The following is a 27,106-nucleotide window of genomic DNA, read 5'->3' as shown; positions in this document are numbered from 1 at the left end:
GCCGCTGCAGCCTCACGTCTTACACTCCTCAGAAGGTATATCAGCTGCTGCCGCAGTATTATCCCCTTCGCTTGGTCTCGCATGCCTCCGCACCTCGTCACTCTTAAGAAGGTCTCCCAGCGCCTTGAAGTTGACGGGCTTCGTCATGAAGTGATCGATCCCCGAACTCCAGGCTTCCAGCTTAGCGCTTGACGATGCTAACCCAGTAAGTGCGACAATAGAACACCTTGCCAGTTTGTTGTTTCGCTCGTATTCGCGGATGGCTCGTGTAGCGCTCATGCCGTCCATGACCGGCATGGACATGTCCATTAATATAACGTCGTACTTGCGCGGTCGTTCTCGGTACTTGTCCACAGCTTCCTGTCCGTTTGATGCCTGGTCGAATTGAAGACCATTTTTCTTCATGAACGCGACGAGAAGTCGTCGATTCAATGGGTTATCATCGACGATGAGTGTGTGCGATATCACAGGGTCGTCTTCTTGAGGCGACGTAGGCGAAGTAACTGAAGCCTGCGCAACTGTGGATCCAGCTGTAGAAGGAGCAATCGGTCTAGGTGATTCTGAATCGAGAGACTCAATCGCACTCTGCATCGACTTCATTGGTGTTGAAGGACGCGACTCTCGTGGCGGACTTTGCCACATGGGCTGCGGCGGCGGGCTGGACACACCAGTGGGTTGCAAGTTTTCAGCTGGGTGTTCGTAACGATCCAAACATCGGTTGAGAACCCAAGCGAGTTTATACGGTCCGCATGGCTGGGTGATGATCTCTACTACCGACTCCCGATTGGTCACGCGAACGTCAGAGCGCAGGGTCGCTGCTTCGAGTGCATCCATACCGACAAAGATAGTCACTGGGGCGCGCTGGCCGTTGGGCCTTCGTTTCCGAATCGTAGCGAGGTAGTCAAAGGACAACTCCGGACAGATGACCATGTCGGCATCATGACCTTCCCACTCATTCGTTTTCACGACTTCCATCTTAAGATGCGTCTCCAAGGTATAGACCAGTGCGTTAGTGAAGCGTAATAGGCCTTCGTCCGTCTTGGAGAGACTGTTGTCTTCAACTGGTCTCTCTATCGTCTTGCGAAGGATGCATATTCTCCGGCCTTCTAGCCTCGGCAGATAAGACAGAAACTGCGCGCGCTCCGCTGTCATCGTACCAGGTACCTCCGGTCTAGCGAGAGCAAGTTTGACAATGAGTTTGGTGCCCACGTTGCGGTCACTGCTGACTTCAACCTTGCCACCGTTCGTGTCGATTATTTGGCGCACAATACTCATACCCAAGCCTGTGCCTGGCGCGTGAGGATTCTCCTGGGAGAATGGGTGGAAGAGGCGGTTTGCGAGAAAACTAGAACTCATACCTGAGCCAGTATCCGTAATGGTGAGTGTGATTGCTGTAGGAGCACCGGCGTTTTCTGCTAGATTACTGGATCGTAGGGAAACATGGATATACCCCGTTTCAGTATATTTGACAGCGTTGCCAAACAGATTCATCACGATTCTTCTCCAAGATCCAATTGGAAATGAAAAGACCCAATCGTCATCGTAAGCCAAGTCGAAAACGACGAAACGTGCTCGGCGTTGCGGAAACGACATTGCATGTTCATCTGTAGGCGATATGGGTGCTTCCATGAGCCTGGATGTGGCTGGAATATACGATGACCCAGAAAGCACCGCTTCCACTACCTCTTCAGTCGCGATCCCGAGATCAAATGCAGAGACCTTTCTTCGCCGGCTTTTCAATGGTTTCGAAGATAGCCGTATTGTGTTCTCATTTTTCAGTTTTTTCGAGGACACTATCTTCTTTTCTTCGCTGATCTTGGCATAGTCCATGAGGTGGTTGATGGTATCAAGAAGGGTCGTACCGCAAGCGTGCAAAGAGTTCATCATACTCGTCTGGAATGAGTCGAGCGGCGTATCTTTGATGAACTCCAATGTACCCAGTATTCCGTGCAGGGGCGAACGTAACTCATGTGAAATAGACGAAATAAACGTCGACTTGGCCTGTGACACATTCTTAGCTCTCGCAACATTGGCGTTTTATTCGTTTACCCACCTGATCCAAGGCTGCGGCATCTAGTCTTGAGAGCTCCCTCATGATTGAGTGACTGAAAATCTTGAAATATGCCATGTCCACAGAAGCTGACAATAATCTGTATGGATCGTTGCTCCAGCACAGACAGCCGGCGAACCATCTGGACCTTTCAAAGTCCCAAAAGGGAATGAAAGCAATACTGCGTGCTTTCGGAAACATCGCTTGTATAGCAGCCGATCCTCGCTGTGTTCGATCGTTGGTCTTGCGCTTCGTTAGCGGGGTAGGTGACAGATGTTCAGCGACCTTGAGGCTCGAGACTGTTTCTTCACTCGAGGATAAGGAATCGCCCTCAGCGCTGAAGGTAAATATCTTGCCATGTGGGTATTCGTGAAACAGGCGGGAAAGGTCAGGTTCCAACAATGTCCCATATTCCGGCTCTTTGTCGCTTGGGGTGGCTACTCCAAGTAGCTGACACATTTTGGACGTTGAGGAGGAAGTGCCGCGGGCATACCCTTCAGTGCTGTTTGAGCTCGCTTCATCGCTGGAGGATCTAGATCGATACGATTCGGAGGGAGCTTCAGTTCCGCTCCTTGAGGCACTGTTGTTACGACGCTGTCCCCCGCTTGCCGCAACGCTCGCATCGAGGATGAGCACTCCATCCAGGTCGCTCGAGCTCATCAATAAGTTTGCAGCACGAGAGAACATGGACTTTGAGTCGGTGGGTAAGATGGAGTCCTCTACATTTTTAGCATGAAGTCAGTGCCTGTATCAGAAACTTGCAAGGTGATGTTCCTTACGTAGCGAACGAATCGACCGATGTCGGTTAGACCTGGCACGACTCGCCTTCGGTCTTGCTGATAGTGATTGGTTGGGAACAGTCTGGTGCGACTCGTCTCTTTCTTGCGCAGTCTTGGCTCTATCCGTAGGTGCTCTGTCCTTCTCATCTCGCGATGATGTGGATGATGGATCCCACAATGTCTGGGAGACTGCCATCGAGTTGTGCCGAGATTCACCCTCAAACGGAGCAAGAGAAGAGGCGCCTTCAGCAAATGAGACGAGACCGCGGGTGAACTTCTCTCCTCGCCTGTACTTGTCCCGGATCGTGTATGTGTTCAAGTAATTAATGACTGTAGAGCCCAGGTCCTTGAACAAAGTGAGTTCCTCTTTCGAAACACCCTCTCGAGCCTTGTTGTCGAAGATACAAAGCGTTCCAACTACTGCGCCGTTCGGAGACATCAACGCGACGCTGGCGTAGAAGCGCATGTCGGAATTCCCTTGGACGTCGGTGCGAAGACATGTTCTTTGATCTGTGGTAAGATCGTTGATGACAAAGACTGGGTGATCATGCCGGTCCAATTCCAAGACCTTTTCACATATGCCCCAGCTCCGCGGAGTGCTAACATTTCCGAGCCAAAGGTCTTTTGGAGCATCACCTGGCGCTTCTGGTCGTAAGGGTAAGTCACGAGTTGCCTCTGCGAGTATGTGTTGTCGTTCGTCGTCGATGAGCGATATCATGGACCGTTGTGCTCCCATACGGATGGCCGTAAGTTGACACAAGGCTGTCAGTGTCGAGTCTAAAGACAGGCGAGGTACATGGTTTTCCAGGTTGTTGACCTGGGGGATGTTGCGAAAGGCTGCGCCATAAAGGAGAAGTACGTCGCGTTCTCTCCTCATCCCATAGCGGTCCGTCTTGGTCTCCTCGCGGCTGTCCCAATGTTGACCCATGATGCGCAGTACCAGCGACTAAACCACGAAAGGTCGGAGGCGTCCACTAGCTTTCTCAGGCTCCATGCTTTGGCGTTGCAACAGTAGAGAGAAACAATAAATACTTGCATTCAACAAACATCAGACATCGTGAGGTATGAAGTGAAAGTTTGCATATCGCCACGCGAGACGAGCCGACTCAACACAGGCGGCCATAGGACTTGCGGGTCGGCAGGGAGCTAGCGTAGCTTTTCGCACCTGGGTGCGCTAATGCACTCTGGTATCTTCTCACTGGCCACCTGCGTGTGCCGCATTCCCATTGCATCTAGATTTACCCTAGGGCATCTAGAAGTGTGTATGGACAATCTGCAATCTCGGTCCCTCAAAGTGCACTCCAATGACAGGCGAGATCGGCCTCTAACGAGGGCTAATCTCACTCGGCTGCAGATGTGGCGAATCTGGCGAATCTACAGCGTGCTAGCTGTGGCTATTTGTAACGTAAGCGGCTGGCATATGCAGATACGCACTTGTGCGCGATATGAGACATTCAGACAACGATTTGCGGATGGAAGGCTGATGATGGAAGAGTGCTGGGCGGAGGGCAGGACAACGACAACGTCAAATGACGAAGCTATTTCGGCGTCTCGATGTTAGCGCCTTGGCAAAGTCATCCGCAAGGCCGCGGGCTGCAACTTGCGTTCGCTACCCAGCAGAACTTGCGACTGCAGCACCTGGGAGACCAACGACATTGTGACATAAGTACTTCAGTATCAACGAAGTCATTGGGCTTGCGTTTTGTCGGCTTACAAAGAATGTGCTACTGGGGTAACTAGGCCCCGGGGGATAGGAGACACCGAGATTACCCAAAAAAGAAAGACTATTGAACGGGAAACATTGATCAGTCTACCTGCAAAGCATCATCGTTTCTCAAGCCTTGATCTCGCGCATATTCCTCATCATCATGACCGTGTACGTCGGTCACGTACTTCTCAAACTCGTTGACGACCCGGACTGCCTGGTCCACATGCGCGTAGCGCAATGAGTCCTTTTTGTACCGCGCCAGCTGGCGAGCTGTGTTGATGGTGTTCCTGATCTGGCGGCCGTTCAGTTTGTGTCGGGCGAGGATATCGAGTTTGTTGGTTATTTCTTCGGTGTTGATGCTCTCACCAGCCTCCGACAATGACTTGACAAAGTTTCTCCAGACTTCCCAACGGCCGTCTCTGTTCAGCGGCGGGTAGTGGAGCGCGAGCTGTATGCGTGACTTGAACGCTTCATCGAAGGTGCCGATGCGATTTGTCGTCAAGATCAAGATACCATCGTAGTACTCTAGCACGCGCAGGAACACTGAGACCAGCGCGTTGCGTTGAAGATCCATCTTTGTTCTCTCCTCGAGAAACACATCTGCTTCATCCAGTAGGACGACACAATCCCAGGTATTGCCGATGAACAGAGCCGATTCGAGGTACTTCTCCACGCTTTCGGCATCTGTCCCGATATCGCCGCAAGTCACCCTATATAAGGGACGATGAACAAGCTCTGCGATACTTTCTGCTGTAAGAGTCTTGCCAGTTCCTGGCCCACCATGAAGTAACATGATGAGCCCTTCACCCTTTCCGTCCATAAAATCGGTCTTGATATCGCTGCTTTTCTCAATGTGAACTGTAACCAATGCTTTTACCAGGTCCTTCTTGCCTTCCTCAAGGACTAGTCGCTTATCGAAGACACCGCTGTTCCATTTGATGTCTTGAATGTGTTCCACAAGTAGTGTATCTGTGTTGATGATCAGCACTCGTATGACTAAGACATTCGATGAACGTACTCCACTTCTTGTTGTGAAAGCCGTACCCCTTCATAGTTGCCGGCAGCATTAGTGTGAAGGCACCACCTGGGGGTTCATCTTTCTTCAACTCCTCACTGCTGAGTCCGCTCTTGGATGTCGGGTCATCATCGCGGCCATGCATCAGCTTATAAGCTTCCGCATCGACCATATACCGCAAATTAGCCTGGCTGTGTAAGCAGAGCTCTTTCCCACTAAGATTAAGATCTTACAAGCTGCGACCCAAGGCCCAGCAGAGGTGTTTGGTAATTTACGTATCTCTGCCGTCGGCAACTCCAGAAAGTATTACCGCGTACGCGCAAGCTAGATTCAACCCCGTCACCTGCGTAACGAATAGGATACACTGAAAGGTCCTTGATCTTCACCTGATCTAAGCTAGATGGCCATTCGATGTCCATTGTAGTGTGTTTTTGGAAGAAGTTGCCATCGTACTCCCAAGACCAGCATTCCATTTCGATTGTGTTTGAACTGAGCAGAAGGCACGATTTTACACTGAAGGCACGGTACTGGCTTTCAAACATCGTGACCACTGTATCATCTGGTCGGAAAAGCATCAGCCAATGTTTCCGGCTTACCAATCCCGCATCCGACAGCTGTTCCAGCTCCCCGTAATCCAGAGTTAAACGCTCAGTTATATAATCAGACAACACCTTGAGATCCTCCCGTTGTTGTGACTCTAGTGTTTGTGCCCGGGGTCCGACAAAGACATGTTTGAATTGATCCAATTTCGGATACGGGTGATCAAGATCTTCGTCGAAATACCACTCGTCCATTATGTCTGCGTTCTGGTCTTGCAGCGTGTGCAGAGCTTCCTCAAGGTTTTCCGATAACTGTAGCCGCTCAGAAGTCGCATTTGCTATCGGTCCATCTTGCTGGAGAACTCGGAAATATGGCTTAATGTCCATTCCTATATCCTCTGGCATCGAAGGCATGGGAATTCGTGTGAATGCGTCTTTGATGTTATCGTGGTAAGCTTCGCAGTCGTAATCGATAAAGATCACAATACTGAACCCGGGGCGTTCCTCCAAGTAGTAGTCCACATCTCGCAGTCGGTTTTGACCGTGTAAGGCTCTTGCCTGATGATCGGATGCGATCATTGTTGGAGTGTCGAGATAATATGATCTTGAGGGGTGGCTCTCGTGATGCTTCCGCGTATGCGAGCACGTTACGCAATGTATAAGAAGCCGTCGCGCGACCAATCCCTCCTCCGCTAGGCGTGGACGCTTGAAAGCATCGATCTCGGGCGGCTGCTGCGTGGAGCTAGAGGCACCGGCTCCTGCAACTCCGTTGGGACTCCATGGGCGCTTTCTCTGGGAATGGGCTGCCATATGTCCTGGGTCGGTATCGAAAATAGGATGGATAAAGTGACTTTGTTTGATGTGAGACGGAGGATGAGCGCAGCTGAAATCGATATGTACATCCCACCTTCACCGGTCGAAGGTGGCTTATCTGAGGGCTAAACCTCTCTGGGTCAAGCCTGCCGAGGCCGTCAAGCCACATGCACATGCAGTCACAGGTAGGCCCACAGGTTTCAATATTCGCTCGATGAAAAGTTTCGAAGCGCTCACGATACGGTTACGCCATATGTAGCTTGCTAGGTTGTGTTGCACGTAAACCAAAGACCTCTATGTACTGTGAACATTACATCGCCTACGTTTGCGAGATGCAGTGGTATGTAGCAAATGGAACAATTTGAGATAGTACTGAAAGCTGAAAGTTCTCTCTTCAATCCCTCTTGGGCTATGCTTGTTTTACTCATTCTTCGCAGCCCCGCAGACGAGCCTAGTGATACTGCCTCGAATCTTTTATTGCGCGCCATCTCTCTTTCTCACATTTCTTGGAACATTGAAGGATTAGTTCTTATTCGATGGGTGCCTGAACTGTCACTGAATGCGGTCTGGCGTAGCTCGGCTGGCCTTTTCGCATACCCACCAACCTGGTTCTTACGCTCTTCCAAAGCTGTCATCCGCACTTCAGCAGCCGCAGCTTGTTTGGGGTTCTCATAGGCGGTCCTTTGCAGGTGCTCCAAGAAATGATCAATGTTATTCAAGTGACGGCTATCGGTAGTGGGCGCCTCGACTTTGGCGGCTCGGCTATTGGGCTGCCCCAAAGCTATGAAATGCACTTTACGGCGCTTGAAAGCGTCTGTCGTGCGGTCTTCTGAGATCGTGTACTTCAATTCTCCGCGAGTAAATCTATGCCCTGAGCAAAACGTCCTGTCATTCGTGATTGCTGGAGACCGATTATCAAACTCGTCAATAGATTGTGTCCGGGCGCTTTCCGAGGATGCATGGATAGCTGTCGTTTGCTGGCTGCCGAGGTTGCGCATAGTCTCCTCCTGCGTGGGGGTCAGGATCTCAGGTGATCTGGATCTATCAATCTGCTGGCCGCCTGGAAAGGCCCATGCACCGGGGGAAGCGTGTGGGGGCGGGAGTGGGTTCGCAGGGTGGGGGTGATGTACGGCCTGGCTGTGGTTGCTCGACTGAGACTGTGCATGTTTCATCGCAATCGCTTGTTGCTGCGCCTGCATTTGTTGAAGCTGTTGAGCTTGTTGCTGGGCTGCCTGGGCCATGGCATCCTGGTGTTGCGGGCCCATCGACTGTTGTTGTTGTATCAAGTGTGGAGGAAGGTCAACGAGCGGTCCTTTCCCCATTTGTCCATTCCTCACTGCTTGCAGCTGTTGTGGCCGTGCCTGGTTCAAGCTTTCCATGGGATCCGGTAATACTGATCCGCCTTGCTGATGGGCAATCATAGCTTGTCGCTGCTGCCGATGCATGAATGCTTGCTGGGCTGCCCTTTGCTGCTGCAACATCGCAGGGTACATTATTTGGGATGACGGAAACGCGGTTCCCTCGGCAGTTTCAGGTCGGTTTGACTGGACCGGCGGCTCGTGCGGTCGTTGCCAGACATCGTTGAGATAGTCTTTACGATGCTTGCGTTGTTGCTCGAGCTGCCTGTTGACTTCAGCTGTTTGCGCAGCTGCGTTGAGAATCTCGCCGGGTGGGGTTGGAGGCTCAAACCTCGGACGGTCATTCTCGTGCCTTTCGGTTACTGGGTTTGGAGAACGAAAATACGGAAAGAGGTCCTCGGAACCGTTGGGCGGAAGGTTGAGAGTCTCATGATCCCGCTTGAGATTTCCGCGTGGCAAGGCTCTCCTCCTCCTGAAATCCGCTGGAGACGTTTTCCCCAAGCCTGCCGGTATACCTGTCCAACGCGGCGGTGTAGGGGTGCTGTCTTCCTTCCAAAGGTGGTACGTCGATCTTGCCTGCCTCATCCCGAACTTTGGTCGCGCATAATCGACATGGTAACCCCCATGTGGAGCTTGGAATGCTGTTTCTGGCAATGACTCCTTCTCTTTTTCGTCATCAATCTCGTGCGGACTCAGCACGTCCTCAGCGGACATAGACGGGAGCGACATGGGAGGGGGCGAGCGGTTTCGTTTCGGGGGGACAGAGCTCTTGCGGTCTTCCAAGACGGCTCTTCGATGTTCTGGGGCTTTTGCCGCCTTGATGGACCTATTCTTAGCTCTTGTTCGTCTGGATTGCCCCGGATGCACGAGGCCACTCGGTGTGGTCTGGTACGGTGGAGGTGGGTAATTGATGGATGGTGGTGTGTATGGCATCGCATATAATTCATATGACGAACGCGCAGAACGATAAGTGGTGCGTATGGATAGCTTGTGATCAACGTTGTGGTACCGGGTTGTGGGGGTGGTGGGGATGGATAGCTTGTGGTCATCATCGTGGAACTGCCTGTCAATGTTGACATTCCACTCCAAGAGTCGGCAGGCTGAGCATCAGTAATCCAACGAGATTCTGGTGCCTGTCGGGATATGTGTCCACGCAATACTGGCGGTCGGGTGGCTGCTTGCGTTGAGATAGACTTCGTTGAGCTAACCTGAATCCAAATCTAGACGATGGACTCGCGGATTTTGGCGGTGCAGCGTGTTCCTCGATTTTGAACCAGGCTTTCGTTGCGGGAGGGTGAGTCTCTGTGCAAGACGAGCGGGAAATAGCGGTGTGGGCGCAAACGTCAGTCCTATGCGACGGTTTCGTCGACAACGTAGTTGGGCGACTTTATGAGGTAGAGTAAAGGTGGCGAGGGAAGGCAATCGCGACTTGCCCCCTGATCCCAAGATGGTATTTGCGAAGGGGATTGGAAGATGCGCCTTTGTGCAGGAGAACAGGCTGGTGTGCGAGAACTGCGCGTGTCGACGTGTACGCAGCGTGCAGCCTTTCCTCGGCACAGCCTCAGCCTTCATGCACAGCCCGCTTTCCAACAAGTTGCCTTGATGGAAGGTCAGCGACCGCGCGCATTGCTAGATTCGCAACAATTTGGCGCCTTCGCATGATATACCAGAAAACTATCGCACAGTCAATATGTCTGCCATAGTGTTGCGCGACCCGCATTCGTCCTGGTACACAGCAGCGCCAGGCCAGGAGTGAGTATACTCAACCAATCACAAGGTGCGCAGAGAAGGCTGAACGTCGTAGGAACCGAAACATCGCAGCGGAAGCGTATCGGGCTGCCATCGAACACCTCAAGAATGAGCTGGGCATTTCTCTCGATGATTCAGTCCCTAACAAGTTTCAAGCATCCATAAAGGATGTCTTCAGCGTAGTGGAGAATGCCAAGAAGGATTACGAAGACAAGAGCAGGCAGGAGAAGCATGCTGAGACGAGGCAGTCGCTCGAGAGACTGTCTGCGCGCATCATGTACTATGGCAAAGTCATGGATACTCTGGCGCAGCATCACCCTGAGTACGTCGCTCTGGTGTGGGGTGCCATGAAGTTTGTTCTGATCGTAGGTTGTACCTTGTTCAAGCTTGCCCTACCGCTTGTGGTATATTGACATATCGCTCCAAAGGGAGTGATCAACCGAGCGACCCTCTTCGAAAAGCTATCGCAAGCCCTCATCGCTATCGGCGACGTACTGCCACGGATGGATCTGAGTGCAGAGCTGTACCAGACTCAGTACATGGAAGCTGCGCTTTCACGGCTGTTCACATACATCATTCTCTTTCTCCGCCTCTGCGTGCGCTGGTACAAGAAGAGCCCTCTGGGTCGAATATGTTCTGCCATCAAGACGCCTTTCGAGCTTGGCTACCAAGAGCTGGTGAACCATATCCAGGAGTGTTCGAAAGCGGTGGACGACCTTGCCAGCGCTGGCGCTCGAGCCGAGATCCGCGACGTCCACACCCTAGCAATGCTGCAACATGCGCAGATTCGGGAGCTCGATGCAAAATTGGCGGACGTTATGGAAGGGCAGAAGAAGTTTGCAGCCCATATCACCCAACTGCTACAGGTCGCAACTTCGCACAAAAGCATCACGGAGCGGATAGGCAATGACGTCTGCAGTATAAGCAAGACAGTATATCGTATCGAGTTCAACGGGGTGATGCAATTCTTCGCACCAAAGGTATTGCCCGAGACGGCCCTGCTCAAAGTGCGGTCGCTCGTGCGTCGGGACACGACACCAAGCTTGCCTAGTCCTAATGAACAAAGAGTGCGCAAGACTGTCCTGAAATGGGCTTTCGGGAAGGGGTCGTCGCTTCTCGTCGTTCAAGTCGGCATTCGTGCGCAAAAGCAAGCGAAAGAACTGGCAACGAAGGTGATCCAGGAAATGAGGTCCGAAAGTCAGCGCGTTTTCTGGAATCTACCTTCGGGCCGCACGTCTTCAGACGCGCAAACCATCGAGGAGCTGTTCAGAGGCATCATCTTCCAGGTACTTCAAAACTCGGGTGATCTGTTCAGTAGCTGTGCCGAGCAGTTGAACCTCTCAAAGATTCATGCTACCCATAAGGAGCACGAATGGGTCGACCTTGTCTGCCTCCTCTTTTCCAAAATACCGACAGCCTTCATGATAATCGAGACCGAAGCGCTTCAGAAGACCTACCGACATGATCCTGACTGGAGCAAACGACTTTGCCAGTGTCTTGAACTTATCGCTGATCGAAGCTCAGAAGCAGGCTGTGAGCTGAAAATCCTGCTCGTCCTATATGGAAACTCTCATCGAGGCGGTGCAGCTGCTTCAAGCTCGAAAAACGTCCGTGTCGCGACATTGCAGCCGCCAAATCCAGTACCTCCACATATGCGGCATGTAGCGCGTCGATCTGGTTTAGTAGCTAAAGGTTGGAAGATGCAAAGGCCAAAAGAACGAATATAGTCGGAGGTGATAGTCACTCAGTCAGAATGAAGAAATTGCAGTGTGGTTGACGGTATGGAGGAAGGAACAGACCCTCCAGGAGGGCTGTCTGCAATCAAGGGATGCACGTGACTTATCGATACGCACCTACCATCGCGCGAGCGCGACTGCCCATCATTTCGCGCCCGCATCATCACCTTCCCTCCCAACTTCATCCACCCAAAACCCATCACATCTCGATATCGACCCCACACCACCACGCGATCTATCTTCATACCATCACCACTGAACTACGTCACCACACAATGATGCTCACGACATCCTTCTTCTCACACCAAATGCCGCACTATTCCGCATACACGCCACCGCGCTCATCACCACTATCCGAGCGCTCCGCAAATGCAGCCCCACGAACCTTCGACTTCACCATGTCGTCACCTCTCAAGGAGAAGTCGGCGATGCCACAACGCGCGTTCAAAGCCAATCCGGTGATGCAGACACGCGACGCCACTACGAAGCGCAGGAGAGACATGTTCTTCAAGCGCGTACAGAACAACCGGGACGACAAGAAGTGGGAGTCGCGAGGCGAACAGGTACGTGATGCAATCGTACACAGACGCGACTAGCAATGCTAATTGATGACGCAGATCCAACAACTAGACTTCGTATCTGAGCGGAAGCGCTGGGAAGCCGAAAAAGCGCGTCAAGCACCCCAGGAGAATGACGAGATCGATGAAGAGACCATGGACGACGCGCCGCTACCTGTACTGCCACAATACGCGCCTCAATCAGATCCCGAGATGACCGAAGCTGACTACGTCGCTGCTCAAGAGGAACACGAGTTGCAACAATTGATCGCGTCAATGGAGCAAGAATCGGATGCGCGGTCACACCACTATGGTAGCGATGACGACGACTACGATTCGATATTCATTGAGTGCGCGACGGCGGGGCACGATCAGCAGCAACCGCAACGCGCGCAAGACGCGTTCGGAGGGGACGTGATGGATATGGACATGATGGATTGTTGAAGAACGATTCGAAATCGGAGACACTCGAGATTGACCAGAGATCACTCCAAAGATAGCGACTTGGTGGTGACATCATAGCAGCTCTGCACATGTTGTAAGACGGGAATCTTGCATCTCAGTATAACAGATTGCTTGGGGGAAGGCATCATATGTACATTGGGTATCTGGGAAGAATGAAGCAGACGAGTTATCGCACAAGGAGATCACTGAGTCGGGCAGCCCTGATCCATATCCTGAAGCGCCTCCTGCGCAGCATTCATATCGCCCACCAGATCGGGCGGAGGAGAACCAGCGGCTTGCATCTACATTAATATTAGCACCTGTCGCATCACACATCAGAAAGCAATCACATACCTTCTGCATCCTCTCAACAATGTACTCCCTATCCTGTGCATTGTCGTCACTGTATCCTTTCCTCTCAAACCTGCCCACAATCTCCCGAACCAGCGTCTGCTGCTCCTCATACCTCTTCAGGTCGTCCTTCTCACACTTCTCCTTGTTCTTGTCCATCCACGCTGGGAACTTATCGTCTAGCTCCTTCATCGGCTCGTACAAGATATCCTTGTTCGTAAGCTGCTCCATCATGCCCATGAGCACTTTGCTGAAGTCCTCGTCGCCACCCTCGCCCGCACCACCGAAACCGCCTGATTCCATGGACGCGAGCATCTGCGCGAGGATGTCGTCTTGAGACGAGGATGCAGCGGCGGAGGTTGCGGTATCGGATGATGACTGCATGCGCTCCATCGTCTTCTTGATAGTTTCCTGGAAAGTCTTCTCTGCCTTTGCAGCAGTCGCCTTCTCAGACGGACCAGACGCCGCTTTCTCCTTCGCCTCGCCCGCACCCTCACTCGCATGCGCATGCGCATGGTCATGCCCAAGCGCAGGATCTTCCAACGGATTCGCGCCCCCCATCTCCGCACTCATCTCCTTCATAATCTCGTCGAACTGTTTTTGGAAGTCGCCCTGACCAAGAAGCTGCTCCATCTCCTTCTGCAGCTGTGCCTGGAACGCATCTTGATCTTCCATCATGAGTTCCGCGGGGGAGATGTCCGAGGCTGGCCTGCCGGGCCCGGATGACGACGGCGCATCGCTGGACTTGGGGTAGGCTGCTTCTATTGACGAGGCGGTGGGGGCTTTGGCGTCGAGCTTTGTGTTTGCGAATTCGTCGAGGACATCGTCGAGGTCGGAGAGGTCGTCTTCTTCGGGGTCGGAGGCTACTTCGGCGGGGGGAGGGGCAGTGGTTGTGGGTGTGGGTTTGGCGGGTTGTTGCTCTTCCTTCTTTGCGGCTGTGTCCGCCATCTTAGTCTGATCTCACTGCGAGATACAGGTAAAGCTTCTATAGGGTCCAAGAGCCAGAGATAGGAACAGGTAAAGAAGATCGTAGCTACCTAGACCAGACACATGCCATGTCAGCCTCGGCCCGCGCATACGCATTGGATCACATAAGCGGGGCAGGCACACCAGAGCCAAGGCCTAGCGCGGGGCAGATCGCGCATCGCACCTTCCACCTTCGCGCGACGGGATCTAGCCCCGAATCCCAACGCTGCGGCGCCCGATAATTGTTGTTCAGGTCACGTGCAACCGTAACTCGACTTCACCTGGTCCTCTTACCGTCTGCAATCCTCACCTTTACCGCAATTCGTAGCACGTTAACAAGCGCGACGCCACACGCTCAAGCTCGCGATATATAAGACGCCGTCTTTGCAGTTTTCGATATATCTTTACCGCACGCTCTGTCGGTACATCAGCACGGAAATCCAGAGGACAAGCTAGAGGCGCAACGGCCAGCCTTACATCTACACCGACACCATGTCTCTTTGCGTCAACAGGCTCTCGGAGGAGAGGTACGCGCTCACACGTCTCATCGCACATGATCTTCGCTAACGCAGCAGCCAGAAAGTCATGGCGACGAGACCACCCCTTCGGCTTCTTCGCAAAGCCCATGCGCGGCTCCAACGGCATGATGGACCTGAAGCGATGGGAATGCGGCATACCAGGAAAAGAAAAGACGATATGGGAAGGCGGTCTATTCAAGCTCGAAGTCGCATTCCCAGATGAATACCCAACAAAGCCACCAAAGTGTACGTCTCCACACAAATCTCTCAGCCCATGCCCATTCCTCTCCTCCGCCAAACTCCCAAACCCATCTACACTAACAACAGCTAACCCACTCACAGGCAAATTCGTCCCACCCCTCTTCCACCCAAACGTCTACCCCTCGGGCACCGTCTGCCTCTCCATCCTCAACGAAGAAGAAGGCTGGAAGCCCGCCATCAACATCAAAGAGATCCTGCTGGGCATCCAATCGCTGCTCGACGAACCCAACCCAGAGAGCCCAGCACAAGCCGACGCGTTCAACCTGTTCAAAAAGGACAAGGCGGCGTATGAGCGCAAGGTCAAGCAGATTGTCAAGGAGAACCCGGCGCCGTAGTACGTTGTCAGAGCGCCAGGGGAAGAGCTACATATTGTCGGGGATGAGAGGGGGGGAGAGGTGGTGTACCGTGGGGTGAAGGTGCCTTTTGGTTATATGTGACTGACGGTGAGTGAGGGCCGTTGTGTGGGTTGGGTACGGGATGGTGTTGTCAGGCCTCGATGAGCTGCCACGGATGATATGAGCAGTCTCTTGCTCAGCCGCTGCGGATACTGCTCAGACGAGGTAGACATGCTCTTGCATTTTCTTTCTTTCTTTGCCTTTGACTACTTGGTTGAGGCGCGCTTAGTATGGAAACGTCCTTTTGATGAGATACGGATCCTGGCGTTCGGGCGAGGTTCCCAAGCATTGTATGGGTGCTTAGATGGTGGGAGAAAAGCCGCATGTGGCTATGATACCTGACTTTCTTCTCAGTCTCCTTGGCATTTTGCGCATGGAGTAATATACATGAATTATTCGTGTTTGTCGTTTTGTGAATCAACGCTCATGTGATGTCTCGCTCAAAGCAACGGTAGCGTCAAGGATACTCGATAATATGCCTCGTCTGGTCGAAGCGAGTTCCACACGTAAAGAAGAACAGTACGCAACGAAGCAAAGAAACATATATTAAACCCCATCCGGTCCCTCAGAAAACCCGGTTGATAAGAAGTCCAGCAGCCCTTTCGCCGCATCCTCACGACATGTGTCCAACAATCATCCCTAATAGTACAAGCCTCGGATCTTACAGATAGTCACCGCGACTCCCCAATCCAATTTTGTGTCCTTTGTTTCCTTTGTTCACCTTTGCCTCGAGAGACCCAATATAGCAATACAGAAACGGCGACCTAAGTCTGGTGGTATAACGCGTGCCGGTGTCGGTGTCGTGTCATAGCCTTAGTATGGGCGGTATGCCGATCCGCCTCTTCCGCCACGGTATCCACCACGGTAACCGCCTCCTCGTGGAGCGCCGCCGCCGCCGCCGTAGCCGCCACCGTAGCCACCACGGCCGCCGTATGGTGAGCCGCGTCCGCCGTATCCGCCTCGAGGACCGCCTCGGCCGCCGCGTCCGCCTCGTGTCATACCGGGGAGGTTCGTTCGCTTGGGGACGACCTATACGTGTGTCAGCTTGCGTTCGCGCATCGAGGGAGGATATTTAGTATCTCATACCTTTAGATTCCGGCTGCGGAACTGGCTGTTGTCAAGGACCAAGGCCTCATTGACCAGATGCGGTTCTGTGAACTCCACATACGCATACCTGCATACGCTCATTAGCGTTCCGATCTTTCTGCCAAACTCTTGCCAGGTAGCGAAAGATACTTTCGCCCAACTGTAACTCCAACAACATGTACGCGACTGTACGCGCGCATAATTGTCGATGTATGAAAGCAAATAGTAAAAACTTGGAAATGCGCAAATCGTTCAAGGAAAACCTCCTCTTAGTACTGACCCTTTAGGATGACCCGTGAACTTGTCGAGCAATATGGTCACACGGTTAATGCTTCCGATGCTCTGGAAGTGTGCCTGGATCTCTTCGGGGGAAGCGCCGTAGTCGACGTTACCGACAAAGACACTGCGCGCGTCGACGTCTTCTTTGCTCTCGCGCATCTCGTGGCGTTCTAGGTCCGTCTCGCTCTGCATCTGGCGTAGCTTCTGGGCTTCTTCCTCCATCTCTTGTACGCGTCGCCTCATTGCTGAGATCTCTTCCTGCATTGCACTGTCAGCATGCTCTTCTATATCGGAACTTTTATGCGCGACAGCCGCCCGCTATCGTCGACAAGTCTAACGCGCGCGTTGTGGTGTATGGTATCGTACCTCTTCGTTGGGGTCTTCGGCGGTATCGAGGCGCTCATCCTCCTCGCGCTTCTGTTCGATAACCTCGGCGTCGGACATGATGATTTGGGTGTAGTTGAAAGTCTAGGAGCCACGTCAGTAAATGCTCTCATTTAACGGGCCGTCCACGACTTACCGGGCTAACGTGAATGTTCCGGGGGCGTGAATGGTAATTAGGTTGCGACCGTTGGGCGGTTGAATTTCCTTTTTGCGGTGATAAGATCAATCACAGATTGCGACGACGTGTAAATGACTGGTGGAGGGTGTGTAGGCTGAAAGGCAGCGGACGGAGGTGAAGGTAATGTTGCTCATACGAAATGACGAATGGCGCTGGGGAAGCTCGTAGCGCGACGCTAACAAGGCAGCGGAGCCTCACTTATGTAAGCACGGGCCAGCTGCAAAGCTGCGTCAGACTCACGACCAACACCTTTGTTCCACTCAGTCATGGCATTGTCAGCCTTTCACCAAAACGAGTTTGAAACATGGAATTCATTCTTCTTGAGAAAACCGCGCTTTCTTAGATAGTGATAACTTTTGTTCTGCCGAAGGGACCATCCAAAGTCACCCAGCTCTCGCCTTTCCCTCCTCACGTCAAAGACTTCCAAGGTTAGGATCAACTGCAAGCCTGCCTTGTTGTCATGCTTCCTTTCAGCCGTCTTTCCAGCTTGCGAATATGCCAAGCTTTCCCTGGAACCGTGTACTACAGGCAGACCACCGTGCTGTAGTCTTCGCGTGCAAGAACTCGGTTTTTCTCTGGTAGCTGGCTCAGCTGGTGTAGCTTCCGGAGAATACGACACAGATACTCCTTGGGCAGGTCATCGATCTCAGCAAAATACTCGACACTCATCGATCTTACGCCGTTGCCGATGCAGAATGCGTCAACGATGAGCTGAAGTAAGGGGTCGTTGTTTGGCAAAGACTCAAACATCCATTGAACAACCCAAGCGCTGAGAAGGTGACTTGAGAGATAATGAAACATCCAGTCTATCAATGCCTTCTTCAATGGTCCAACTGACAGTTCCGCTGCCACCAGGTAGGCCCTGAGCATGCATCGCGCCTCATCGCCATTCGTGTCAACAGAAGGGCGCAGTCTTGTCTCATATATCCAGTCAACGAAGACATCGAAGCCTTCAACTGTCGCGTTGCGTAGATGACACTCATTGAACCTGTTGACGAATACGCGACGAAAATATCCGGAATGGTGCGTCAAAAGCCGCTTGTGTAGAGTGTATCGCTTTGCCTTGGGTCCGACTACGCCAACGACGGTCTCTGATGTGGCAGCGGCGCTACGTAAAACGATTAACATACTTCTTTGCGATTTCCACGGTCAGTTACTTACCTTGCGCGAGGTGCTTCAACCTTCTTCATGATTCCGCCTTGGATGTGAAGTGCCTTTGTCCTTTGCTGATATGGATGGACGCTGATGTTGCCTACACTCTGCAAGGATCAAGAAGAACAGTTAGAGGAGAACGTGGTGTAGGTGAGAAGAGGTAGGAGGAAGATCTACAAAGCTTCCTACTACTTATAGCAAGATGGGCAGTGAACTGTGTAAGGTGAGGGCCATCCTGCTCTCTCACCTAGGATGCTTCCTATCACCGCTCGTTTTACTCTTCAATGTCACTTACCTGGTCAGAGATCGCAAAGTACGGTTAGATGCACTAAAATACTAACTTCAGTTCTAACCTACACGTAATATGTTGATTGGAGGCAATATCGTTCATTCAGATAACGCTTGAGTATCTGAAGCTAGACACACGTGAATGATGCTACAACTTGAACGTATGAAGCTTCGGCCTGCCCAGTCCTAGCACCCTAGTTGTAATCTTCACGCTTCAAAGATGTGGTCGATGCTGCTCCTGCCTTGAAATCTCTCATCCTGACCAGATAACGAACAAGAAAGTCCTTGGGCAGCTGGGGTAGCAAAGCTACAACCTCATCGTTCATGGAGCTCATAGTTTCTTTGAAACACCACAAGTCCACGACCAGCCGAATCAAGGGGTCGCTCTCGGGCAGATGTGCATAGCAGTAGATAATACCGTGACAACCGGGTATTTTTAGCGGACCGGCTCCTTGATAGCAGACGAAGAGGTCCATGATAGCCGATTTGAGTCCTGGAGCCAGTAGTCGATCTGCCAAAATATACGACCGAAACTTGGGACCAATGTGATTGACGGTCTTAGCTGGGAACTCTATCGGAGCGACAACGCCGGTGTATATCCAGTCAACAAAGACGTCGAACGCGTCGGTATCAATATCGATGAGAGTAACGACTCCGTCATCCGTCTCCTTGAATGCGCCCGAAAGTGCTCCACGAAAGTAGCCGGAGTGATGTTTGAGAAGGTCGATGTGTAGGTTGTACTTCTTGCCCTCAGCACCAACTTTGACGATTGTGGTGTCCGAGACTGTTGCGACGCTATGCGAGGATCAGTAATGTTTTGTGATGCACGATGTGAAACATACCTGGGGGTAAGCACCCTATCAGCGGATGAGGGCTCCTCAGTCGCCATCTTCGGGTAGTGTGCGGTGATGGAGGACAAGAAGAGAGGACGAATATTGGTTATCGCTTAGGCGGAGCGAGACACGCCGAGCTCCGTTGTGGCGCGGAAGTGAAAGTGAAAGTGAAGACGTTTCGTATTGATATATTGCTGTTTTGGGTTCCAGAATCGACCTTGAACTTGTCTGTTAACTCCAAGGGTCACAGCTCAAAGAAAATATCAGCCCGCGAGAGTCTCCAAGACTACCTAGGTAGCCATAGCGACGTCGATCATGATACCGATCCCAAGGTTTAGTTAGTCTCTACCCACACTGAGGTAAGCGCCGACCGCGCATCTCGTGTCGATATAGGTACAATCACAACTACCACGAGGGCGTTCAGAGTCAAGTATGGAATGCAGATGCTTGTCTTGACTCTCCAGGTAGATTCATAGAAAGAACTTTCGGCGCGGGTGAGCATAGCGCAGTCCCAACAGCCACATTCTGATGAAGTACCCACAGCGCGCCATAACATATTCTTCTCGAGAGAATCATGTCCGATTTTGATATGCTCGTGGTATATACTCAAGCCGATCCTGTGCGCAACCTACCAATGGACGAGATGAACTTGGGGATGCGAACGGTATACCTGTGAAAGTATCGGTTGCTATATTGACAACACTAACTTGGTTGACTACAGCTCAAGTTCTGGGGCTGATAGTGGTGCCCCAGCCTGCGGTATACATACCACCATATCTTAACAAACACACAGATTAGAGGATGATGTAGGCTCCTACCCCAATATATTTTTCGAAGAATGCGACACAAGTTGTAGCTACCACAGGTGTCGTTGTTGTGATCGAGCGTCTACTCCGCCTCAATCTCACCGCGATCCACGAAGTCAGTTCGAATGAGCCCGCGAACGCTCATTGCAATCGAATAAACTTGGTGACGCACCGTCGAATCAAGGTTACATCCGTGATGAGAGCTAGCGTCACGATGTGCATACCAAGTTGGTGTCTTCATGTCGTTCGTCTTCTTGCGCAGGCCATCGATGCTTAAGCCGTCGAATGGCGCAGCCGGTCGTGGAGACATGAGACCCATGGTCTTCATTTGCTTCATAAGCGCACCCAGCAGCATAGAGCTACACTCGAAAGGGCAGCGGTCCCGTGCAGCTCTGCATAAATCTAGGTCGCAATACTTGTCGATCCAGGTGTAGCACGCTTCTATCATCTGCGCAATCGTGTCTATGCGGCCAGATTCTAAGGCTTCTGCTCAAGTTAGTTGATGATTTGCAAAGAACGAGGACGCATACGTACGAAGAATCGCAGGTGGGATGCCCAACTCCATGTCGCGGATGTTTGACCGGTCATTTTATTGTATAGCTATCTTGGTAGCATTATTGAATAGTAAGGGCTCTTTGAACACCCAAGCCACGAGTATCCATAGCATTAGCTCGCGACTATACGTGCCTGGTATTGGGTGATATGCCCGAGCGTGCCTGACCCATACGTCCGCGATCAGGTCGAACGCTTCCCAGCACTGGTAATAGTCCACAAGCTTGGCGACTTTGGCAAGCAGCTCCAGACTCAGCATCTTGGGTACTTGGCGGAAGCGGAGATGAAGCATGTTCAAAAGTATAGCGAATGCTTCTGGATCCCAGTCTGCGGTGTCCATGTGGTAAAAACCATCGTCTGTTTTGTGATTTTCGCTCCAAGACATAATTTCGCTTTTGAACTTTGGCGAAGCTGTGATCAGGTGTTGAGACGAGACCTGATACACAAAGCAAGGGCGTTCTGGATCGTCCCCTAAATCGTCTTGAATTTCTGCACCCTGCCTCGATCTTTCTGCCATCCTTCTCCTCTTCTGTGGCGGGCCTTCTACCTTCAGGTCTTGGTCCGCATCCTCATCTTCCTTGCCCTCTTCTTTGATGACAGACTTATCGGCTGCATCGCCATCTTCGGCTTCACGTTCCCAAACAGCGAAGGGTGCGCCCGGGTTGCGTAGGGTAAGCAATACGTCCCCAGATTCGGCTATGACAACTCGTTCGTTCGCGTTCGCGGGTGGCGTCATGACATTGGGGACGCGTCGCGATGTGGAAAGAAGACGTCAGGAGTGGTGATCCCCGCTTACAATCCGATCGCGCTAAGACGCGTCTTCCACGCGTTTCGTCAAAACAGCTAACCTTGGAAAGCGCCACTCCATACCAACAGAATACTGGACAGGTCTGCAGACTACAGTAAGATAAAACCATGCAAGGTAGATGACTTGAAGCTGATGTAGGCTCTAGGGAGTTCTGTGTTTGCCTAGGCTGACATGCCTCTGTGGACGCGTCGGCCATAACAGCAAGCACTACTATACTAACACACTCGCCTCACCTCGATGTCGTTTTAATAACTCATTAATGCATTGGCGCGAGAACGCGACAGGAAGCCTCATGATGCAGTACGCATGCCACTACTACCTAACCACCCCGCGCGCATCCCTCTCCACGGGAACACGCCAGCTGCCCTAGAGGCTAAAGCTACCTGAGGTGTGCACGCCACAACGCGCCATACGGCAAATAAGCTTCGCCATTTTACATTTGCCGGGAGTGCGGGTGATGCACATCAAGATCAGCAAAAAGCAAGTTCAGGGCTGCACGTGGTAAAAGCAACGAAAGCTAAAACCATCGTCTCTTCAAACCGCTACACGCCTATTTAACCACTAGCTTCTCAACGGCGCAACGCACTAACGTTTGACTGGTCCTGGACATGGATATCGCACCAGAAAGTGCTCGCCTAAGGCAGCCTGCTCTAACGTCGACGTTTGGGTTTCGGGGTAATGTGTGGTGGTGATCTTGGGAAGTGGTTGAGTTCTTCATGTGAAGATCAGCGTAGGTGGAGGGAAGAGTTCAGCCGCAATGTTCATGAGGTGATGGAGACGTAGAGATCGTCAAAGTTCACGCACATACTATGGAGAATTTTCGACTGCGTGGACAAACACCCCGGGAATGAGAAGGGAAACACACGATTCGAAGACTCAGAGATGCTAGGAAACAAAGGCTGCGACAATCGAGACTACAAGTAGCGAAGGGCCAATACCTGTAGACGATGGCGAGTTCAACAACACAAAAAGAAGCATAATTATCGGCAAATCTTGCACACCACCACCCTACCCACCTATGCACCCTCTCACTATTCCCGACACCACCTGGGCACTCTTTCCACCACCCAAAAAATCTCGCCACACCTTCTCCCCACCCACCTCTCCATCTCAGCTGAAGCTCTGCGCGTCACACCAGATCGCCCATCCATCCAACATCTCATTATCGATAAACCTCCGATCGGACCGACTTTCACCTCCCCGAAGCGCAATTCCCAGCTTACCGCCATACTTTCCCACCTTCCACCCTTCCCCTCCCGTCTCACGCAACGCACTACCTAGTTCCTCTTATCCATGGCCATCTTTTCGGACCTTCAGCCTCACATGCAACACGCATCACAATCCCCGACAATCCAGCCCCCAGCCCCCGTAATCCCATCACCCACATGACCACGTTCTACTCATGCACAACTGCGCGCAATCAAGCAGCAACTCCACATAAGGCCCGGAGAATTTTTTGCTAACCTTGGAAAATGTGCCTGGCGTGCTGGCGCAGCTATCACAGCAACGCGCCCCCCCACGGAGATGCATTGCCCAGATAAGTTACCCGGGGATGTAGCGTGCGACACAGACGGATCTAGACGCGCGACTAGTGTCGCTGTGCCCGGTGGTACATACCTTTGTGACATTGACATTTGCGCTTTGCGATTCAATTACAGTAGTAGTGTTGTCTTTCGTTCGGCCGTAACAGCTGCGTGGGGTGGACATGGTGGTCATACAGTACTGTACGTACACATGAGGCCGAAGAGATGTCTTCGGTGGTTTTGTGTTTCAGGGCTGTGGGGTGAGGTGGTGGTCGCAGGGAGGTTCCTTGGGGAAAGTGCATAGGTGTGCGGGAGGTGAGGTGAAGTGGATGGCGGGCCGAAGGGGAGTTGGGATGACGTAGGGTCGTGATGCGTGGCTGTTGGTGTGAGTGGATGGAGGGTCTGCTGAGAAGATGGTATCAGTGTTATTGCTGGAACGAGTGAAGTATGCGTATTGTGACTGTGTGATTGTTTGCATGTGTTTTTATTGGTTTCGAGATGTATATGCATGATCATCTAGAGTTGCCATTTCTGCGGAGCTGTCGACTGAACATTCGTACTCAACCCATTGTTTCTTTGCTCCTCACTCAGCGGATCAAAGCCCACCGTAAATTGTGGTCTCCTCGGATGTGACTCCTCATCATCGTTCGTCAACTCCTGTGTGCTCGTCCCGCTGCTCTTTATGCTGCATGGCCTGTCGTCCCCCTTCATGTGCTCCAGCTCGTAGGTAAGACCGTAGTCGTCGACGCGCTCCTCCACGACCTGGACTTCGTAGCTGACGAAGATGGCGCTGAGCGACTTCTCGATGATGGGCCAGAAGATGGGCATGGAGGCGCAGATGATGGCGAGGTCGATTTCGAGGCAGGTGAGGATGATGAGAGTTGGTGACCACCAGGTGTAGTCGACGTAGGGATAGGTTGCGCCTTTGGTTTCGACGATGCCGTGGAGTCGCCAGACTGATGTTCCGACAACGCTGCGAGCATGTTAGCATGGTATGCTTGAGTTTTGTGGAACGAGCGACTTACACAGCTCCAAAAGTGAACACGCCAGCCATTGCGAACACGTTCTTGGATCGCAGGTTTGGTGTTCTGAACAACACCATTGGCGCAATGAAGATGGAGATATCGAACAACATGTTGGTGGCTGCTTGCGCTTTGTACGTAGCGATGAAGCTGTCAAGGTCTCCGAGTCCGAAACCATAGCAATTCGCAGATACAGTGCGGTCCCAGTACCCACGCACTGGAAAGCAAGGAAACCATGCGGTGATTGAAAAGGCAATACCCCAAAGAGTCACAGCGACGAGGAGGCCAATGCAAATCCATCGCATGAGTCCAGCCTTGAAAATGCGGAGGTACTGGAGCAAGAGAGCAATCTTGATGACGCCGCAGTTGGTGACGTATATGGCCATTTCGAAGTAGTACAACTGGCTTGGTTAGCAAGTGGCATCATACAGTTGAGGAATAAGCATACCCTCAGATATTCTACTAGACGGTTGTAGCCAATGTACAACATGTGCTCACCCAGTCCTTGCTTGACAGCTACTCATATTAGTTGAGATGATATCGTAAGCATGGAAGACCACCTACAAAGACACATTACGACGGTGGCTGCCGTGTTCAACGACTAGATTGAGTTAGCTTCATGTCAAACGCGTAAAATCTGTCAACGATGAACGTACCTGAGCAAGGAACACGAACGCATCATCCCAGCCCAATTCCTTGACGACTCTGATGCGGACATACAGACGAAAGAAAACCGCAAACCATGCTATGATCTATCTGTGAGGTTAGCGGATGATACATCGAGATATATCACGACATCGTACCAAGAAAGTGAGCGTAGTGCCGAACATCGTCGCCCTGCGATTCGACAAGGGCAGCTCCTCATCTGGATCCGGTGCATGCAGCACCATATCGGTGTACATCTGCTCCCATGTCGACATCGTGAAGAACGTCGTACCTGAGTAAAGTGGAACGCCAGCGCCGGCGCTGCTTTGAAAGATGCAGAAACTATAAGGTTGGCGAACGACCCACGCCGCAGGGCGGGAACGCAAGCCCTAATGACCTGACAGGATACCGTCTGCCGCCTTCTCCCACGAGGCTACGGTTGACGATTCAGGGCCGTTGCCAAGCTGGGTTCATGCCGTCCACGCAAGACTAACGCAGGTGGAGACGTGTTGGAGGCTCAACGCTAGGTGATAAGCGAACTGCGATTAGCGGATGCTTGCATTTGACAGGTCCTCGCCCAAACTTTACGCAGGGGTACCGCTGGGAGAAACGCTTTCTGGACGCCGGATTTCTGGCCTGAGGGATCGCGCCACGGGCTGCGCGTGCGGCGCGCCAGAGAAGGTTCCACGGCGGTGAGCGCTGGTGTTGCTTTTAGACCATCCATGTGTGCGGTACCCGGCTTCCATACACCACCCCGTTACCTCTTCCTGTAATTGTTCTTCCAAAAGGATAGAAAGTGAGGCCCTTCTTTGCTTCGACGCTTCCATCCCGCGTCCCGTGGCAGTGCGGATTTTTCGGGGCTGTTACGCCTCATCGCCCCTGACTCCAGTATATGTACAAGGGTACCAGGAGTGACATGTCAATATCTGCCGTCTGCCGAGCACGAGGAACGCAGGTTCGAGGTTGAGGTACTCGCAAGTAGGCAGCCGCGATCATTCGAGGTTTTGAAGCAAGCGCAAAGATTGGCTGGATTGGCGCATTCCCCTGCGGAACCTTGAATCCTTCGCAAAGAGCACTGGCCATTGATATCATCACCAGTTTAATCCTGCACACAGGGACGGCCGCCACAGATCTTCAAACACGGCCAGGGTGAAATTTCCGGGCCAATCGTTAGCCTCCGACGCCAGATGACTCGCTGATTCATCTCGTCGTTCTTCTTTGGGTGTCGCGCTAATCGCAATCGATCGGCGCAGGATTCTGTCTCATCTCTTGTGCTGGGATCCCGACTAATCGGCAAGGTCAACAACAATGCTATGTATATGTATCGGTGCAGGATCCTCGGATTCGCGACATGACACACTTGACATCGTGTTCCTTCGATGGATCCTCCGACGCGGCGTCCCCGTTGTTCTGGTGCAACCGTGACGAGATTGGCAGGAAACAACGCCGAATCTCGTGTGTCTATGCGTCACCACGATACGCGACGAGATTCTGCATCCCGAGGTCGCTTGAAGGAGGAAGAATGGCGAGATGACTTTCACATGCATACCAGATGTATGACTGCCATGCAAATATTGAGGCTGAAGAGATGGAAAGGATCAAAACCGGCATTGGCATCGGAGACGCGGGATGTGGAGGCACCGACTTCGTGCCGATTTTCCACCTCTCCTCGTCACGTGCCATTACACTACTTTCCTTCAGACGTTTCAAGAATATCGTAAAGGTAAGGACGTGATGCTCATCCAAATCGATGGCACTACCAGTCTATACTGACAGTCGTTCTATTGCAATATCGGACTCGTTCGGTCCATGAGAAATGAGGTGCGGCCGGCCAGCTTCGGCTCTCAATCGTTTCCATCATTGCTGTCGATGCAGTACCAGCATAGACCCAGGACGCGCCCGCCCACTAGGATAACAGCCCACTTGACCCTTCCCCACTGCTGCATTTATTCAGATACGCTGGTTCCAACCCCCAGCGGCCCGACGACTTTGCGGAAACCCCACTGAAGTACTATATCTCACGAACTGAGCAATCGTTCAGATACATCGCGTTTCTATGCTCTCGCGCAAGAATGCGGGGGTTGTCAATATTTCTCGAGGAATCTTTTGTGCATATCCACGATTTTAGTGACCTCAGACCGCACGTGTTCAACTCCCGGCGTCGAAGAACATCTATCGAGGAGACGGAGTACCTGCTGGCCTTCCTTTATAGAGCGCGTCTGCCACCCCCTAGCATCCCGGATGGTTCCATCTATGGAACTTCTTCGCGCTTGTCCTGAAATATTGCCTCTACGGGCTCCAATGTCCTCCA

General features: G+C 52.2%; 10 protein-coding genes across 10 annotated transcripts; 3 read left to right on the top strand and 7 right to left on the bottom strand.

Annotated features, from left to right (window-relative positions):
- Window positions 1-12: 12 nt before the first annotated feature.
- On the bottom strand, window positions 13-3,757 carry J4E87_003398 (uncharacterized protein; the record flags this gene model as incomplete). Its single annotated transcript, XM_049375026.1, has 3 exons — window positions 13-1,415; window positions 2,179-2,767; window positions 2,909-3,757. 3 exons carry the CDS (start codon window positions 3,755-3,757, stop codon window positions 13-15), a joined length of 2,841 nt encoding a protein of 946 aa, XP_049234948.1.
- Window positions 3,758-4,634: 877 nt separating this feature from the next.
- Window positions 4,635-6,505, bottom strand: J4E87_003397 (uncharacterized protein; the record flags this gene model as incomplete). Its single annotated transcript, XM_049375025.1, has 3 exons — window positions 4,635-5,506; window positions 5,556-5,743; window positions 5,916-6,505. 3 exons carry the CDS (start codon window positions 6,503-6,505, stop codon window positions 4,635-4,637), a joined length of 1,650 nt encoding a protein of 549 aa, XP_049234947.1.
- A 3,447-nt stretch (window positions 6,506-9,952) lies between these two features.
- J4E87_003396 (uncharacterized protein) lies at window positions 9,953-11,738 on the top strand (the record flags this gene model as incomplete). The annotated part of the gene is made up of 3 exons (XM_049375024.1): window positions 9,953-10,014; window positions 10,067-10,376; window positions 10,440-11,738. The coding sequence occupies 3 exons, from the start codon at window positions 9,953-9,955 to the stop codon at window positions 11,736-11,738; spliced, it is 1,671 nt and encodes a 556-aa protein (XP_049234946.1).
- Window positions 11,739-12,022: 284 nt separating this feature from the next.
- Window positions 12,023-12,748, top strand: J4E87_003395 (uncharacterized protein; the record flags this gene model as incomplete). The annotated part of the gene is made up of 2 exons (XM_049375023.1): window positions 12,023-12,310; window positions 12,365-12,748. 2 exons carry the CDS (start codon window positions 12,023-12,025, stop codon window positions 12,746-12,748), a joined length of 672 nt encoding a protein of 223 aa, XP_049234945.1.
- Window positions 12,749-12,951: 203 nt separating this feature from the next.
- On the bottom strand, window positions 12,952-14,047 carry J4E87_003394 (uncharacterized protein; the record flags this gene model as incomplete). The annotated part of the gene is made up of 2 exons (XM_049375022.1): window positions 12,952-13,050; window positions 13,103-14,047. 2 exons carry the CDS (start codon window positions 14,045-14,047, stop codon window positions 12,952-12,954), a joined length of 1,044 nt encoding a protein of 347 aa, XP_049234944.1.
- Window positions 14,048-14,557: 510 nt separating this feature from the next.
- Window positions 14,558-15,179, top strand: HUS5 (SUMO conjugating enzyme Hus5; the record flags this gene model as incomplete). Its single annotated transcript, XM_049375021.1, has 3 exons — window positions 14,558-14,592; window positions 14,645-14,829; window positions 14,926-15,179. 3 exons carry the CDS (start codon window positions 14,558-14,560, stop codon window positions 15,177-15,179), a joined length of 474 nt encoding a protein of 157 aa, XP_049234943.1.
- Window positions 15,180-16,052: 873 nt separating this feature from the next.
- J4E87_003392 (uncharacterized protein) lies at window positions 16,053-18,356 on the bottom strand (the record flags this gene model as incomplete). Its single annotated transcript, XM_049375020.1, has 6 exons — window positions 16,053-16,268; window positions 16,326-16,413; window positions 16,606-16,862; window positions 16,971-17,072; window positions 17,701-18,274; window positions 18,328-18,356. 6 exons carry the CDS (start codon window positions 18,354-18,356, stop codon window positions 16,053-16,055), a joined length of 1,266 nt encoding a protein of 421 aa, XP_049234942.1.
- Window positions 18,357-18,800: 444 nt separating this feature from the next.
- J4E87_003391 (uncharacterized protein) lies at window positions 18,801-19,495 on the bottom strand (the record flags this gene model as incomplete). Its single annotated transcript, XM_049375019.1, has 2 exons — window positions 18,801-19,401; window positions 19,449-19,495. 2 exons carry the CDS (start codon window positions 19,493-19,495, stop codon window positions 18,801-18,803), a joined length of 648 nt encoding a protein of 215 aa, XP_049234941.1.
- A 1,339-nt stretch (window positions 19,496-20,834) lies between these two features.
- Window positions 20,835-21,533, bottom strand: J4E87_003390 (uncharacterized protein; the record flags this gene model as incomplete). Its single annotated transcript, XM_049375018.1, has 1 exon — window positions 20,835-21,533. The coding sequence occupies one exon, from the start codon at window positions 21,531-21,533 to the stop codon at window positions 20,835-20,837; it is 699 nt and encodes a 232-aa protein (XP_049234940.1).
- Window positions 21,534-23,644: 2,111 nt separating this feature from the next.
- J4E87_003389 (uncharacterized protein) lies at window positions 23,645-24,980 on the bottom strand (the record flags this gene model as incomplete). The annotated part of the gene is made up of 6 exons (XM_049375017.1): window positions 23,645-24,101; window positions 24,154-24,551; window positions 24,599-24,666; window positions 24,715-24,751; window positions 24,807-24,902; window positions 24,954-24,980. The coding sequence occupies 6 exons, from the start codon at window positions 24,978-24,980 to the stop codon at window positions 23,645-23,647; spliced, it is 1,083 nt and encodes a 360-aa protein (XP_049234939.1).
- Between the last annotated feature and the right edge of the window lie 2,126 nt (window positions 24,981-27,106).

The sequence above is a fragment of the Alternaria ethzedia genome (assembly GCF_023757985.1).
Source record: "Alternaria ethzedia strain BMP 0044 chromosome Unknown scaffold_6, whole genome shotgun sequence".
Classification (NCBI taxonomy): domain Eukaryota; kingdom Fungi; phylum Ascomycota; class Dothideomycetes; order Pleosporales; family Pleosporaceae; genus Alternaria; species Alternaria ethzedia.
Note: the sequence above shows the minus strand (reverse complement) of the source record. Positions and strands in the feature narration are given on the sequence as shown.